The sequence below is a fragment of the Colobus angolensis genome, unplaced genomic scaffold (genome assembly GCF_000951035.1).
Source record: "Colobus angolensis palliatus isolate OR3802 unplaced genomic scaffold, Cang.pa_1.0 Scaffold254, whole genome shotgun sequence".
Taxonomy (NCBI): Eukaryota; Metazoa; Chordata; class Mammalia; order Primates; family Cercopithecidae; genus Colobus; species Colobus angolensis.
In genome coordinates, this window is record NW_012115755.1 from 2018392 (window position 1) to 2035559 (window position 17168).

The 17168-nt window shown below is 41.2% G+C and overlaps 1 protein-coding gene and 1 pseudogene across 2 annotated transcripts in view; one reads left to right on the forward strand and one right to left on the reverse strand.

The window, feature by feature from the left end:
• The window catches only part of NSD1 (nuclear receptor binding SET domain protein 1), a 192127-nt gene that overhangs the window by 144898 nt on the left and 30061 nt on the right, over window positions 1–17168 (forward strand). Inside the window, exons 12-15 of the mRNA XM_011946890.1 lie at window positions 669–869; window positions 3344–3523; window positions 13029–13185; window positions 14848–15053. Coding sequence (XP_011802280.1) covers window positions 669–869; window positions 3344–3523; window positions 13029–13185; window positions 14848–15053 — 744 coding nt within the window. The remainder of the gene's footprint in view (window positions 1–668; window positions 870–3343; window positions 3524–13028; window positions 13186–14847; window positions 15054–17168) is intronic.
• On the reverse strand, window positions 10624–11825 carry LOC105515123 (annotated as a pseudogene). Its single transcript, XR_001002267.1, has one exon. The product of XR_001002267.1 is annotated as a protein arginine N-methyltransferase 1 pseudogene (transcript).

A 17168-nucleotide genomic window follows, 5' to 3' on the forward strand; every position in this document is an offset into this window, starting at 1 on the left:
TTTTTTTTTTTTTTTTTTGAGGCAGGGTCTCACTCTGTCACCCAGGCTGGAGTCTACTGGTGTGATCTCAGCTCAGTCAATCTCCACTTTCCAGGCTCAAGCGATCCTCCTGTGTCAGCCTCTTAAGTAGCTGGGACCATGGGCATGCACCACCACGCCCAGCTAATTTTTGTATGTTTAGTAGAGATGGAGTTTCGCCATGTTGCCTGGGCTGGTCTTGACCTCTTGGACTCAAGCCAGCCACTCACCACGGCCTCCCAGAGTGCTGGGATTATAGGCATGAGCCTCCTCGCCCAGCCCAACTTAAATTTTGTTGGTTGCCTCCTGGAGGTATCCCCTTAACTTGTTCCTCTGTCATCCATATTTCCTGTAAACTTGTAGTTAGTCCAGGGGCTGGATTAGGTTTAATTTGAGTTTTTTCTTTTTTTTGGCGGGGGTGCCAGCAGCAAGCATTTTTTGTAGACAACATGTACTTTCTGTTGTATCACATCAGGGAGTGTGTATTATCAGATAGTTCATTTATAATAATACTAAGATTGTTACAGTGGGGTCAGATGATGTCAGCCCTATCAGTCCATTATAAAATTTCTTACAAACTTTTCAGCTAATGGTTTAGCATTTTGTAGATTCTTGAATTCTTAGTAATTTATCTTCTTTTGGTTTCTCAGGAATCCATACCTGTTTTGTATGTAAACAGAGTGGGGAAGATGTTAAAAGGTGCCTTCTACCCTTGTGTGGAAAGTTTTACCATGAAGAGTGTGTCCAGAAGTACCCACCCACTGTTACACAGAACAAGGGCTTCCGGTGCTCCCTCCACATCTGTATAACCTGTCATGCTGCTAATCCAGCCAATGTTTCTGCATCTAAAGGTATGGATTTCTCACGTGCACCACTCTAACTGTAAAACCTCAGTTTCATTGGCAACAGATACTTTCTTTTTCTTGTTTTTTTTTTTTTCTTTTGAGACAGAGTCTCGCTCTGTTACCCAGGCTGGAGTGCAGTGGCGTGATGTCAGCTCACTGCAAGCTCCACCTCCTGGGTTCACGCCATTCTCCTGCCTCAGCCTCCTGAGTAGCTACAGGTGCCCACCACCATCCCTGGCTAAATTTTTGTATTTTTAGTAGAGACGGGGTTTCACCGTGTTAGCTAGGATGGTCTCGATCTCCTGACCTCGTGATCCACCCACCTCGGCCTCCCAAAGTGCTGGGATTACAGGTGTGAGCCACCACACCCAGCCGGCAACAGATATTTTCAAATGCAATCCATCATGTCACTTTATGGCATCTCTCTAGCTTTTATCAGAGAGATTACCAACATTGTATTTGGGAGAGAAGAGGGACATAATGAACTAGTTCAGCAGCCAGGCAATGCCAGGGCTCCGCAGAACACAATGTGGTTATGTGGTAGGGTATTGAGTATTTGGATTTCATATGAAATGTAGTTTGAGAAAGTGTTCAGCTGCACGTCCTCTTCTCCCTAATTGATTAGAAAACCAGAGTATAGTCTTCCCCTGGGCATTTTTTTTTTTTTTTTGAGACAGAGTCTCGCTCTCTCACCCGGTCTCCATCTCCTGATCTCGTGATCTACCCACCTCAGCCTCCCAAAGTGCTGGCATTACAGGCGTGAGCCACCACGCCTGACCCCTGTGGGCCGTTTTTATATCTCTGGTTTCTATGTGTGATATCATTCAGAAATGCATGTCAAGGCAGGATTGGGGGTTCATATTTTTTTTTTTTTAAATGAAAACTTGTCCTAGAAATTTCTTCTGCTTCATAGTTAAGGTGAAAACTGAGTTTTCCAAAACTATCTGTGCATATAGGTAAACTTAAGTTTTGAAATGTGTTCTCTTTGGTAAGACAAGGTGTTTGTTTTTGTTGCTGTTGTTTGATTTTTTTGAGATGGAATTTCACTTTTGTTGCCTAGGCTGGAGTGCAATGGCACGATTTTGGCTCACTGCAACCTCACCTCCCGGGTTCAAATGATTCTCCTGTCTCAGCCTCCTGACTAGCTGGGATTACAGGCACATGCCACCATGCCCGGCTAATTTTTGTATTTTTAGTAGAGACAGGGTTTAATCATATTGGTCAGTCTGTTCTCGAACTCCTGACCTCAGGTAATCCGCCTGCCTCGGCCTCCCAAAGTGCTGGGATTATAGGCATGAGCCACCTCACCCAGCGTGTTTTTGTTTTTTGTTTGTTTTGTTTTGTTTTAAAACAGGAAGTCTCGCTCTGTTGCCCAGTGTGATCTCAACTCACTGCAATGTCCACCTCCCAGAGGTTCAAGAGATTCTCATGCCTCAGCCCCTGGGGTAGCTTGGATTACAGGTGCTTGCCACCACTCCCTGCTACTTTTTATAATTTTAGTATAGACGGGGTTTCGCCATGTTGTCCAGACTGTTCTGGAACCCCTGACCTCAGGTGATCTGCCTGACTTGACGTTCCGAAGTCCTGGGATTACAGGTGTGAGCCACCGTGCCTGGAAAAACCCAATACTGTATCTCTGCTGGTAAATTCATGTGTGCCAGAAGAGCCTTAACTTTTTCCGTAGAGGATTAAGGAGGCAAAATTTAGCAGTGCTGATGTTTCTTTTAATCAGACTGTCAGTACCTTTTTTAGGATTATGTCCTGGCCTTATGGTTCTCATAAGTAATTTAACTTGTTGGATCAAAATTGCAGTTTCGATGAATATGATGGTGTACACCTGTAGTTCCAGCTTCTTGGGAAGGTAAAGCAGGAAGTGGGAGGACTGTTTGAGCACATGGACTTTGAGGTCATGTCCAGCCTTGGCAATACAGGGAAAACCCCATGTCTTTATTAATACAAAGAAAAATGAAAAGAGTTGCAGTTTAACTATTGGCTACTTTCTTATTTTTAATTGTTATTACAGATTGCATTAGAGGTTTTGGTGGTGGTTCGGTGATGGTATATAATAGATAAAGTATTTGAGGGGATGTATTTCCTCTGGAGATGGTAGAGAGGTTCGTTCACTTGAAAGGCTTTAAGAATCACAGAGTTCCAGGCAAGCATTATTGTTCTCTCCCCTCTCCCTATTTAATTCTGGGGCTGATTTCCTAGCTGTCAGGACAGTGGTTTGAGTTGGGCTTTCCCTTGTTGAAGCAGGCTCAATGACAGTTAGGGGTTTTGGTTCCTTTTGGAGACTTATCACATAGCTCCCATCTGAGTTTTCTTGGTGGATCGAATGTTTAAGATCCATCATCTTAGTGGTCATTCCTTCTATTTGTGACATTTTTTCAATACTAACAAATAGACTTGAATAACTCACATTCTTTTTATATTTAATATTTTTGTTTTTCTTTTGCTTGTCCCTGATTTTCCTGCTTTAGGTCGATTGATGCGCTGTGTCCGCTGTCCTGTGGCATACCACGCCAATGACTTTTGCCTGGCTGCTGGGTCAAAGATCCTTGCATCTAATAGTATCATCTGCCCTAATCACTTTACCCCTAGGCGAGGCTGCCGAAATCATGAGCATGTTAATGTTAGCTGGTGCTTTGTGTGCTCAGAAGGTAAGAAATCACTTCTTCCTCTATTTGTAGTCTAAAAAGGGATTAAATCAATGTTTTAATTGGAACAAAAATACTTTTCATCATATTGCCACGGGAAACAATATTAGAAATGATACTATTCATCTGCCATTAAGGAAATGATGTCCCAAATTAATGATTATATAGCAGAACTTGTTTTTTTATTTTTTTGAGACAGCATTTCACTCTGTTGCCCAAGCTGGAGTGCTGTGGCACAATCTCAGCTCACTGCAACCTCCACCTCCCAGGTTTAAGCAATTCTCCTGCCTCAGCCTCCTGAGTAGCTGGGATTACAGGTGCCCACCACTACGCCTGACGAATTTTTTGTATTTTTAGTAGAGACAGGGTTTTACCGTGTTGGCCAGGCTGATCTCAAACTCCTGACCTCAAGTGATCCGCCTGCCTCGGCCTCCCAAAGTGCTGAACTGTGCCTGTCCAGCAGAACTTTTAAAACTTGGCTTTGTTGCCCAGTGGGGAGAGGTTTTATTTTTCTTATGAGTTTTGTTAAAATGATAAACAATTGAAGCAGTAAAGACAAAAATTCACTTAATTCCTCCACCAGAAAAAGAAATCATTGCTTAATACTAAGTGGCATTACTGCAGACATTCATGCATGTCAGCAGATATGTCAGATACCTAGATAGAAACAATTCTTGAAAATAGTATTATCATGTAATTGTGTTTTAACAAGCAATTTTGTGCACATTAATAGAAAAAGAGTGAATGTGATGGAAAAAGTGAAGGGATTTGTGAACTTTAGTTACATATTTTCTCATTTTAAGGAATATTAGTTCTTAGAACGTAGAAGAAAGATAAATTTTCTGTATATTTTATTCTTCACTCTTTCGCCCAGGCTGGAGTGAAGTGGTGCAATCTCTGCTCACTGCAACCCCTGCCCCCGCACTGCTCCCCACCCCGCCCCCACTGGTTCAAGTGATTCTCCTTCCTTAGCCTCGCTGGGATTACAGGCGCCCGACATTGTGCCCCACTAATTTTTTTTTTTTTTTTTTTTTTTTTTGGTGGAGTTGGGGTATCACCATGTTGGCCAGGCTGGTCTCTAACTTCTGACCTCAGTTGATCCACTCTCCTCAGCTTCCCCAAAGTGCTAGGATTACAGGCCTGAGCCAGTGCGCCCGGCCATTTTATTCATTTTTAAAATACTTGTTTTTTAGAACAGAGTTAGTGTTAACCTTTCACATATTTTCTTTTCTATGCTTATCATCCCTGACAACTTGATTTTTGCTAGTTAAATGGAAGATTTTAGCACTCATCACCAGTATGTTAACTGTAATACTTAAAGTTCTGAATTCCTTATTTCAGTTTTTCTCTTGGTTGTCTGAACTTTTGTGAGCCCACAGGTGCTCATTTCTCTGCTTCGAGGCATCATTTGCCTTTGTACTAGAAGGATATCTAGTACAAAGGTAAATGATACTTTTCTAAGTTCATGGTAGTGGTATTGGTATTTTGTAATGGTATTTTTCTAGGTTCCTTGTGGACTTTGCTCCACTATCTTCTGGTGATGAGGGTAGCACCAGTTCTTCAGTTTTCTCTTTTATTTTCAGATTTTATTTTGTTGATTTAGTAGTTACTTGGAAATAATTTTTTTGTTATCTACTTATTAATTATACAATTTCCTGAAAACCTGGCTGGCTCTGAACATTCTGAGGGATTAATTTTATAAAAGGTCAATATATGTAAAAGAATGAGCATTATACTTCGAATCTTGAAGTCCAAGTTTCAATTCTGGCTTGTCTCTTTAGTCAAATTGCTTTACTAAGTCTTGGTTTGCTTGTTTATAAAATATAGGCTCTATTCCCTATCACACAGTCATATTTATCACATAGCATCAATTAAATGAAAAGATATGATTAAAACCCTTGCACAGTGGGAAAATAAGTTTAAATGGTCTCTGGTCTCATTTTTAATTCTCTAGGGCTGACTTTTTCCACAGCCTGCCTCATTTTGTTTGATTTTCTTCTAAAAATTATCTTTGTTATTATCCACTTTCCCTGCAAGATGACTTCCTCCAAGAAAACAATACCTTCTTTTTCTTTCCTCTTTCTTAAGATATCACTAAGAAGCTGAACACGTTGGTGCATGCCTGTAGTCCCAGCTATTCAGGAGGCCAAGGTGGGAGGATTGCTTGAGCCCAGGAATTCAAGACCAGGCTGGGCAATATAGTGAGACTGACCTCATAAACAAAACAAAACAAAAAATAACCAAAAAAAAAAAAGCTATCACTGTGAAAGGAAAATAAATTCACAAAAGGAAAATTTGGAGCCCCAAATCACTAAGTCAAGGGAAAAGTCAAGCTTGGAACTACATCAGGAAAACCTGCCTCCCGTTTTATTCCTCAATAATACAGCTACAGGCCAGGCGACGTGGCTCACACCTCTAATCCCAGCACTTTCGGAGGCTGAGGCAGGTGGATCACCTGAGGTCAGGAGTTTGAGACCAGCCTGGCCAACATGGTGAAACCCCGTCTCTACTGAAAATACAAAAATTAGCCAGGTGTGATGGCGGAAGCCTGTGAAGCTGCTTGGGAGGCTGAGACAGGAGAATTGCTCTGTTCTGTTGAATTTCATCCTGGCAATGGAAACCGATAGCTTATCTTTACTGGTGTGGGACAGAAAGTCATCCCTATGCTCATCTGAGACAAATGCATACCTGATTGCTTCCTCTGCCCTATTGTTTATGTAAAAATGCAGATTCACTGAGCCAGGTTAAATTGTATATTCAGTGAAAGGCTGATGAAGGACTCAAAAGAATGCAACCTTTTGTTTTTTACCTACTTATGACCTGGAACCCCAAGTCCCTCCCAGAACCAATGACAATGTTACACATACTGATGTCTCTTATCTCCCTAAAATATATAAAAGCAAGCTGTACCCCCACCACCTTGGGCACATGTTGCCAGGATCTCCTGAGGTTGTGTCATGGACGTGTTCTTCACCTTGGCAAAATAAACTTTCTAAATTGGTTGAGACTTGTCTCACATATTTTGAATTCACATCACTAAGGAGATTTGTATGTTTATGCCAATAATTCTGTAAAAGAATAATTTTCCTTACTTGCAATATATTGTCTCTGTAGCCAAAGACTGGCGTTTAGTTAATTCTGGAAGCTTTGTTCGCTTAGTTGAAATCTGAACGATAGTACACAGTCAGTGGATGGGTAAAACTGCTGCCACCTTAGTATAAACCAAGGCAGTACTTCCAAACCAATACAAATAAGCAGTCATTGCGTTCTGTATCATCACCTACTCACAGTAAAAGCATGGCAGTTTTACCTTAGAAGTTTCTTGAAGTAAAACACCTTAATTTTATTGTATCCTGTCCATGAAGTGAACATTGTTTTCCTATTCTCTGTGATGAAGTGGGAAGTACACATAAAGCAGTTTCTTTGCATACTGATGGTTATCATGAGTTAAAGCACTCGTGCAACTGAGTTTCAGGCTGAACTATCCACATTGTTCATGGAACACCGTTTTTAATTGTAAGAGTTACTGATAAACTGTGGTTATTCATGCTTGGATATGTAGCAGACATTTACTTGAAAATGAACAACTGTGAGCCTGTCAATCCAAGAAAAACAACTGCAAAATAATGGCCAATGATAAAATTTGAGCTTTTAAGTGAAAATTAAAATTTTCATAAACTATTATCTTCTACCTTCAGCTTGACAGCTTCTTAGTACTTACTGATGGGATCATGGTAGTATTAATAAGTGTGATTTTAAAAGTATTATAATAGGCCATGTCGAAGATGCATATGACTCAATGAACCTTTTTTTTTTTTGAGACGGAGTCTGGCTCTGTCCTCAGGCTGGAGTGCAGTGGCGCGATCTCGACTCACTGCAACTCCCTCCTCCCGGGTTCAAGTGATCCTCCTGCCTCAGCCTCCCAAGTAGCTGGGACTACAGGTGTGTGCCACCATGCCCAGCCAATTTTTTGTATTTTTAGTAGGGACGAGGCAATATTTTTAATATAGCTAATGCATGATGTTAAAAACCTTGCATGTGTAAAAGATGCATTCAAAGTAGAAGACAGATCAATGAATTTTAGTGTAGTCATTTTAAGTTTAGTGACATAGTTTCAGTTTCCACATTGCAACTAAACTCTACACTGTGGAGTTTTAGTATAGTATCAAAGAATGAATATCCATAGTTATTGAACAGGTTATTCTAGCACTCTTTTCCAGCAATATGTCTGAGAGGCCATACTTTCTTCATGTGTGTCAGATAACATACTGCAACAAATGCAATGTAAAATATTTGCTACAATGGGCTGTACACGGTGGCTTATGCCTGTAATCCCAGCACTTTGGGAGGCAGAAGGATCATTTGAGGCCAGGAGTTCAGGACCAGCCTGGCCAACATGGCAAAACCAGTCTCTACTAAAAATACAAAAATTAGTTGGACGTGGTGGTGCATGCCTGTAGGCCCAGCTACTCAGGACGCTGAGGCAGAAGAATCATTTGAACCAGGGAGACGGAGGTTGCAGTGAGCTGAAATCGTGTGCCTGCACTCCAGCCTGTGTGACAAAGCGAGACCCTGTCTCAAAAAAAATAAAATATTTGCAAAAATGGGTCGGGTGCAATGACTCGCGCTTATAATCCCAGCACTTTGGGAGGCCAAGGTGGCAGATCAGTTGAATCCAGGAGTTCCAGACAAGCCTGGCCAACCTGGCAAAAAAACCCCATCTCTAAAAAAAAAAAAAAAAATTGGCGTGGCTTGGGAGGCTGAGGCAGGAGAATCACTTGAACCTGTCAGGTGGAGGTTTCAGTGAGCTGAGATCACACCACTGCACTCCACCCTGTGACAAAAATGAGGAAACGTATAGTTTTTATTAAAATGTTAATCATGTTTAATGAATTAATTCTTAGTATCTGTTTGCAGGAACTAGGAAATAAAAATTTTAAAATAATGAATTAGATACTTAAAATGAATTTAGAAACTTAAAATTTTTTTAGTTTTAATTTATCTCTGGCAAATATCTGTAGTATATCTTGTATACACAAAATCACTTTGGGTTTCTTTGTAATTTTCAAGAGCATAATGTGGTCCTGTAAATTCAAGGAAAGCCTGAGGCCAAAAAGCCCAAGGACTGCTCCCATAAACTAAGATTATCCTGCGGTTAGTGAACAGGGATAGAAAATAGTCTTACAACTTTTTTTTCCCCTCATGTAAAGGAGAGGACTAAAGGTAGTTAACCCGGGTAGTAGGATAATTGGTAAATTTCAAATTGTAAGGAATTGGACCCTTTCAATTTAGCAGTATGTTTACAATGCATTTTCTCTTTCTTTCCCTCTTCCACCAAGTGTCTCATTTCATCTTTGTTTTAATGACTCATGCAGGTTTCCCTCTTCTCTCTTCCTGGTTTTCCAGCTTTCTCCTATATATTACCTCTAGTGTCACTAGATAGACCCTCCTTTCCTGCTTCCCATCTATCTACCCAGAGTAGTTCTATTGATTTCTTGCCTCATGTTCTTCCTCAGCTCAATCTGCATTGTGCTCTGTCCTGAAATACAGAGGTGCTTGACACTTTGTCCCCTCAGCTCTGACCTTTGACCTTTATTCAGTGGGTTTTATTTTATCCAGGTTTCTTTTAGTGTTATATCTTTCTTTGAGTGCCTTTTTGTACATGAAATATTTCTAGTGCATCATGAATGCCAGTTTAATGAAAGGAAGATTTTTCTCCTAAGACTATGTAAGCAGACTAAACAAGTTGTGATTCAGCAAGTGACTAAGCATAGATAGGAATGTTGCAGAAGGTATCCTGCCACTGGGCTAGTTGAATTTATGTCACTGTTAGTGTACCATTCTTAGGTTATTTGATTACCAAAATAGCTAAATAGAGTTTGGGACTGTATAATTGTTCTTCAGACTTGTTTTTTAGCAGCAGATGCATTTCCAAATGTAATCTTACTCTGAATCTGAGCTTCACTATACAATACAGACAAAAGGCGAGCTTTTCCAGTTGAAGTAGGAGTCTGATCTGAAACACACCCCTGGCCCCAACAAAAAACAAATAAAACTTCCACTCTTATTTTAAGAGCTTGTTGAAGAGAATTAGTAAGTAAAGGTCCTTTTGGATGGAACTGCCATCTTCCTGTAATTTGCCAAAATGTCAAAACACAAAGGGAAAGAGGAGAGGCACCTGATACATGTTCTCTCAGCCTTTTACAAAACATGGAGTTGTTCCTTTGGCTGCATATATGCAAATCTATAAGGAAGGTGATATTGTAGACATCAAGGGAATGGGTACTTTTCAAAAAGGAATGCCCCACTAGTGTTACCATGGCAAAACTGAAAGAGTCTACAGTGTTACCCAGCATGCTGTTGGCATTGTTGTAAACAAGGGCAAGATTCTTGGCAAGAGATTCAATGTGCATATTGAGCACATTAAGCACTCTAAGAGCCAAGATAGCTTCCTGAAACGTGTGAAGGAAAATGATCAGAATGGCCGGGCGCGGTGGCTCAAGCCTGTAATCCCAGCACTTTGGGAGGCCGAGACCGGCGGATCACGAGGTCAGGAGATCGAGACCATCCTGGCTAACACGGTGAAACCCCGTCTCTACTAAAAACTACAAAAAACTAGCTGGGCGACGTGGCGGCGCCAGTAATCCCAGCTACCCAGGAGGCTGAGGCAGGAGAATGGCGTGAACCCGGGAGGCGGAGCTTGCAGTGAGCTGAGATCTGGCCACAGCACTCCAGCCTGGGTGACAGAGCGAGACTCCATCTCAAAAAAAAAAAAAAAAAAAAAAAAAAAAAAAAAAAAAAAAAAAAGGAAAAGAAAGGAAAATGATCAGAAAAAGAAGCCGAAGAGAAAGTTACCTGGGTTCAACTGAAGCACTAGCCTGCTCCACTCAGAGAAGCATACTGTGAGAACCAATGGGAAGGAGCCTGAGCTGCTGGAACCTATTCCCTATGAATTCATGGCATCATAGGTGTTAAAAAAATAAAAGATCTCTGGACTGTTAAAAAAAAAAAAAAGGCAAAAGTCAGCATGGGAATAAATTATATATAAAATGCCAACAGAAGTATGTTTATAGTAGGAATTTTTTTTTTTGTTCTTTCCCAGCTGAAGATTTATTGGCATAAATGCAACCATATAAAAACGTTGTCATGAAAAACAGTCATGATGTGCCCTCCCCATCCCCCCAGCCCAGGCCCCTAAAACTTCCTCTGCGGGAGGGAGGGAGAGAGAGGAAGGGGGAGCCCCGCAATCGTCTAGTAACGCTCAGCCCCTGGGCCTGTGCAGGGTAGGAGATCCGGGCCTCAGGGCATCCTATAGTCTGTGGAGCAGGACAGGTCGCACAGATGGCCCTTGAAATTTAGGTTGACGGTGAAGTCCAGGTCCCAATTGTTCTTGGCGTTGGGCCACATGCCGATGGTGCCGAAGATCTCGCCCGTCTTCAAGGTCGGGTAGTCCTCCATGTAAAACACCATCTGCTTCCAGTGCGCGTACAGGGACTCGGGGCTGATGGAGAAGCCGGTCCTCTTGTGGCAGTGCATAAACTCGATGTTGAAGTAGGCCACCTGGGCGTGTACGTAGTCATTCTGTTTCACTTGCAGGCAGAACGGGGAGGTGAAGGTCAGGTCTTCCACCTTGACGGTGTAGATGTCTACCTCCTTTATGAGGCAGGCATTGCTGACCAGCTGTTTCAGGTCCACCAGGTCCACTAGGGTCTCCCTGATGGCCACATCTTTGATGCAAGACATATGGAAGCTGTAAGCGTTCTCCCACCTGTGGATCTTGTAGGCTTTGTACTGCCGGTCCTCGATGACCGTCACATACAGTGTAGCCCGGTCTGGGAAGATGAGGCTTATTGGGCGTCAGTCACTTGTCTGGGCGTGGAGCACGGTGTTGAGCATGGACTCCTAGAAGAGGCAGTTAGCCCATCCACTTGCTGATGATGATGTCCACCTTTTCTACCGGGAGCTCTACCTCCACCACCTTCCCCTTGATGATGGTCACCAAGTGGTCTAAGTTGTTGGCTTTGACAATTTTCACCACATATTCAGAGCTATTGGAACCACTCGATCCCGATGACATTGTGGGGCCGGCCTTGACGAACATGCAGAGGATGCTTGTGTCCGTGCCCCCATCCAGCACTACCTTGTCCTTGAAGAGGTGATGGTTGTGAAACATGGAGTTGCTGAAGTGGGCGTAGGAGTCAAAGTAGTAATCTTTGGACGTCCTGTCCTCAGCATTGGGCTCGCTGCTTTCCGCCTGGCCACAGGACACCTCCATGATGCAGTTCGCGACCTCGGCGGCCGCCATCTTGGCCCACTCCTCCTAACTCCTCCGGTCGCCAAGACCCCCGCCTTTTTCTATAGTAGGATTTTAAGAGGTTAAAGAAGCACAGTGAGAGCAAGATTAACTCGAATATATTCTTTGCTAAGGCTTTACTCACCTCTTCAGGGTAAAACTTGGAATTACATGTTTGAGTTTAGCATGTTTGAAGCATGCTCATTTCTGGCAACAGTGTGGCTCATTTCTTTTTGGCAACAAAATAAAATGCCTGCCTATCTGCTGAAACTATTGTGTTCTGAAAGTATTTATATATTTATTTATTTGAGACAAGAGTCTTGCCCTGTCACCCTGCTTGGAGTGTGGTGGTTCGGTCTCGGCTTACTGCAACTTCCACCTCCCAGGTTCAAGCAATTCTCCTGTCTCCGCCTCCCAAGTAGCTGGGAATACAGGCATGTGCCACCACACCTGGCTAATTTTTTAGTAGATAGGGGGTTTCACCCTGTTGGCCGGGCTATTCTGTAACTCCTGACCTCAGGTGATCCACCCGCCGCAACCTGCCAAAGTGTTGAGATTACAGGCCTGAGGCACTGCGCTCAGCCGAAAAGTTAGTAATTTTAAAAGGAGGGAAGGAACTAACCATATAGAGTTACTACTTATATGTCAGCTGCTACTAGGTGATTTATTAGCTAGGTGAGTCCTCAAACAAATGTGGTTATTGTTTGTTAGAGAAAACTCCTTACCTCTGAGGAAATTATAGCTCAGCAAGGAAAGTGAATTTCTCAAAGGCATGTAGTCCTAGAGCTAGAATTCCAACCTCAACCTGACTAGAGTTAAATAAAGCTTATGCTGTTTATACTCTGGTCATTGTGTGTCACTGATAATGTTTTTATTTAGTATGTCTTTTAGTGAAGAGAAAGAAAAAATATATATATATATATGCGTGTGGATCTACACATCTACACATGACTTTTATAGGTTTCCTTGTGACTTCATTGCGTTAACTTAATTTTGCCAATAGGATCTCATGTTTATTAGCTGTAAATTTAACAAGCTTTCAGGGGAGCAGTGTTCAGGTATGTTGGAGCGGGAATACTTCTTCAGCATAGATTTTCTGGATAACTAGTTAAACTAATAAGCCCTAAGCTGGTTAAGAGCTGAGCAAAAGCTATTTTAACTGAGTTCTTAAATGCGATATTGTGATCTGAATGCCACTTTTTTTTATTCCCACAGGAGGCAGCCTCCTGTGCTGTGATTCTTGCCCTGCTGCTTTTCATCGTGAATGCCTGAACATTGATATCCCTGAAGGAAACTGGTATTGCAATGACTGTAAGGCAGGCAAAAAGCCACACTACAGGGAGATTGTCTGGGTAAAAGTTGGACGATACAGGTAATCCTGGAGAATAGCACTCATTTCTTTTACTATCCTCTGTTTCTTGAGACCTCTCAGATACAATGCTTAACGTATTTTCTAATGATCTACTTAATTAGGCATGGTACTCCTCCCCTCTTTTTATTGATGTTTTTCCTTATAGGAAAAGAAACCTAACTTTATGATTTGCAATTATAGGAATAATACATGTTCTCTGTGGAAAAATTTTTTTTCTTTTATGTATTTTTTGGAAAGTTTTTTTTAATGAAAACACACTAATAATCTCATAAGGCAGGTACATTGTTAACATTTCAGCATATGTACTCCCAGATGTACCAATCCACAGTTATGTCCCCCCACCATCCAAAATAACTGTCTTTACAGATTATTACTGTTTTGTGTCTTGGGTTGTTTGTTTTGAGACAGGGTATCCTCTGTCACCCGGGCTGGAGTGCAGTGGTGTGATCATTGCTCACTGCAACTTCAAACTTCTGGGCTTAAGCGATCCTGCCACCTCAGCCTCCTGAGTAGCTGGGACTACAGGTACATGCCACTGTGCCCAGCCATTTTTTTTCTTTTTAAAAATATTTTGATTGAATGTGGAAAGCACAAAGGATGTAACATGCATAATTTTAAAGAATAACAAAAGTGACACCTATATATGTACCTTCCACTAAATAGAACACTATTGGTACTTTTGAGGTCTATTCAATGCCCTGATTCCATTCTCTCCTACCCCTAGAGGTAATCACTATACTAAATTTTAGCTTTTTCATTCCTTCGCCGTTCTGTGAGAGTTTAATGTTTTCTTTGGTATGTTTTAGACCTTTATGTAAAGGAATTATTGTTGATATATTTTTCTGCAACTTTTTTCATTCACTTCTATGCCCCTGAGATTCATCATAGTATAGTATGCTGGTTCATTCATAGTTCACTGTTCCTTTACGCAGTCACATAATGTCTAGTTCACTTACCCATTTTCCTGTTTGGACTGTGAACATTTGGTCAGTTTTTCTTGGTTTATATACTTGGGACCTTGATTATAAGTATATACTTACATACAAGTATATATTTGGTTTATATACTTAGGGCCTTCTCTAGGGCATTCTCTGGAGTAAAGTAGGTAGATAGAAGTTTCCAGCTTTAATAGGTAATACCATATTGTCTCCCTAAAATGGTTGTGTAGTAATTTACATTCTTTGATTTTGTTTGTATGTGTTTGTGTTTTGATTTCTTGGTGCTGTTCTTCTATAATTATTGAAAGTTTCCTTTTTAAAGGCCAAATTGTATTTTATTTTGTATAGTATACCATGGGTAATGCTATTATTTTCTTGATGTTGAGCATTTATATTTTTTGCAGTTTTTCCTTCTTATAATGCTTCAGTGAATGTTATTGTCATAAGTGTCTGTTCCTATATCATTATTTTTTTTAGGTAGAGTCCCTGAAGTTGAATAATTGAGTCTAAGGGAGTGTGTGCCTATATAAGAATGTGGGCAGGGGTTTTCCAACTTCTAGCACATACAATTGTTTGTGTTCTAATTAGGTTGTAAGAATGCCGTAAGATGGACTTTAATGTGGACAGACAGACATTGCTAATCCTTACTCTTATATGAGTAGATTCTTTTCCTAATGCTTTGCAGCTTTCTAGAGGTTTCCCTTCTCCTTTTCACCTTTCCCAGGTGGTGGCCAGCTGAGATCTGCCATCCTCGAGCTGTTCCTTCCAACATTGATAAGATGAGACATGATGTGGGAGAGTTCCCTGTCCTCTTTTTTGGATCTAATGACTATTTGTGGACTCACCAGGCCCGAGTCTTCCCTTACATGGAGGGTGATGTGAGCAGCAAGGATAAGATGGGCAAAGGAGTGGATGGTACATATAAAAAAGGTAACTTTATCCTTTTTGTTTCTCAGGCAAACATTGTTGCTTGAGTGTCTGCTCTGTCTTAGAATTCACATATGCTCCATTTTGAAACTGTCTTTGTCCTCTCAGGACATTATGTGGCTACAAATACTGTATTTTGCAAGGAAGTTGACCCATGTAACTCATTATTTTTGAACCTTAATCTTTACTTAATTAGAATTTCTTTGAGCTTTTTTTTTGACTTATCAGTTGCTTTCTCAGCATTCCATCAAATAATGGAGTTCTGAAACTATTTCATAGAAGAAACACTTCAGTTTGCTAGACTCTAGCAGAGCTACATTTGCTCCAAGGAGTTTGGTCTTTTCTTTTCTTTCTTTTTTAAAGCTTGTTGGAAAGAAAGAAAATTCACCAGATATTGTAGAGCAAACTAGTAAATGTCAAAGCATAAATGCTCTGAATCAAAATAAAGTTTTGTAAACTGGCCTAGCAATGAAGGCAGGGTACCCTGTTATCAGCAGAACTAGTTTTACTACTTACCAGATGGTCGAATCAACTTTGAACCTGGTGTTCTCTTATCATATAATGGGGAAAGTTTGCTCTTGGAATTCAGTGGGATTATAAAAAGTGTCCCTGCAGAGTACATAATTGGTATCCCCTTAGTGGTAATTACCTTCTTCCTCTAGCTGTCCTTCGAAAGATAATATATCTCTTGCTATATTTAATATATTTGGTCCTTAAAGTACAAATGGTTCTGAACTCAAAATGGTCCAACTTACAGCTTTACAATGATGCACTTCCATTATGTTCCTCAGCTTATGATGGGGTTATATCCAGGTAAACCAATTGTTAACATGAGGAGCATCTGTGTAAGATTTTGTCTATAGGGTGAGATGAAAAGGGATTCTAAGCAAGTGACATGGAAAAAGATTCTAAGCAGGTAAAGCTTCCTGGTTAGGGAATGGGAGTAATGTCGATAGGGAGCAAGTTTAACAAAGGTTCTGTTTGCCACATGTTATTTTAGTAGCTCCTCACTTAACCTGTTTGCCTTGTGGTTTCTATACAGAGATATGGGCTATCTATCAGTTCTGCTGCTAATACAAAAATACATAGTACTGTGCTATTAGTACTAATACTTCAGGAGCTGGGGTCTTGAGTCTTGTAATCTCAGGTGGTCAGGGATCAAGTGACCAGTGTTTTGGCCTGCATAGAGCTGGCCACCACTGAGGTTGGGGGAGAAGGTGGAGTATAAGGAATACCTCAGGTCTGAGCCTGCCTAAGCTCTGAGATTCTGCCTCAGTGAGGGAGTTTCTAGGTGCCTGTGACTTCTTGGAACTTGTATTTTTGCAGGGGAATCTGAAATAGATAACAGCAGGCGAAATATCTGCTGGGATTTTGGTATTGTTAATATTGTGTCAGAAGTGTGCGTTGTATATGCTGTGGGAACAGAGCAAGAGGAAGCTGGGGAGCAGTGTTTGGAAGTCATAGATGATTACTAAGTGACTCTGAGGAGTGAATCATCATAATAATAATAGTTACCATTTTTGTTTGCCAGACCCTGTTCATTGTTTATTTTCTGCTTTAAGTGCTTAATGATAACCCTATGAGGTAGATACCATCCTGATCTTGCAGGTGAGAAAACTGAGGCACATTAATGTTAAAGTACTTGCCCCCAACGTATCAATACCAGTAAGTGATAGAGGAAGGTTTCTCACTCTGATAGTAGAGCCAGAATCTAAACTCTTAACCTCTACACTGACTTTGAAGACGGAAAAGGACTTAAAATGTGCTACATTTTATCAAGAAGACATCACATGGGAAAGCGCATGTTGAATCTGTTAATAAAATCCTGAGTTAGCAACCTCCAAGTATTTGGGATGGTTTCAGCACATGGTTGGGGGAGTACTGGGCTATTTTCCTGAAAGGATGAAGATCTGACTAGATCCCTAATTAGAGCAGAGTTTTAAAAACTTCAGCCTGCTACATTGTTGGGCCATTTAAAAGGTGAGAGGCTGCATGTGGGAAAATCAGTGAGAGGCAGAAATGACGAGTCTCTGCCGGACAAGGTGGCTCACGCCTGTAATCCCAGCACTTTGGGAGGCTAGGCAGGTGGATCCTTTGAGGTAAGGAGTTCGAGACCAG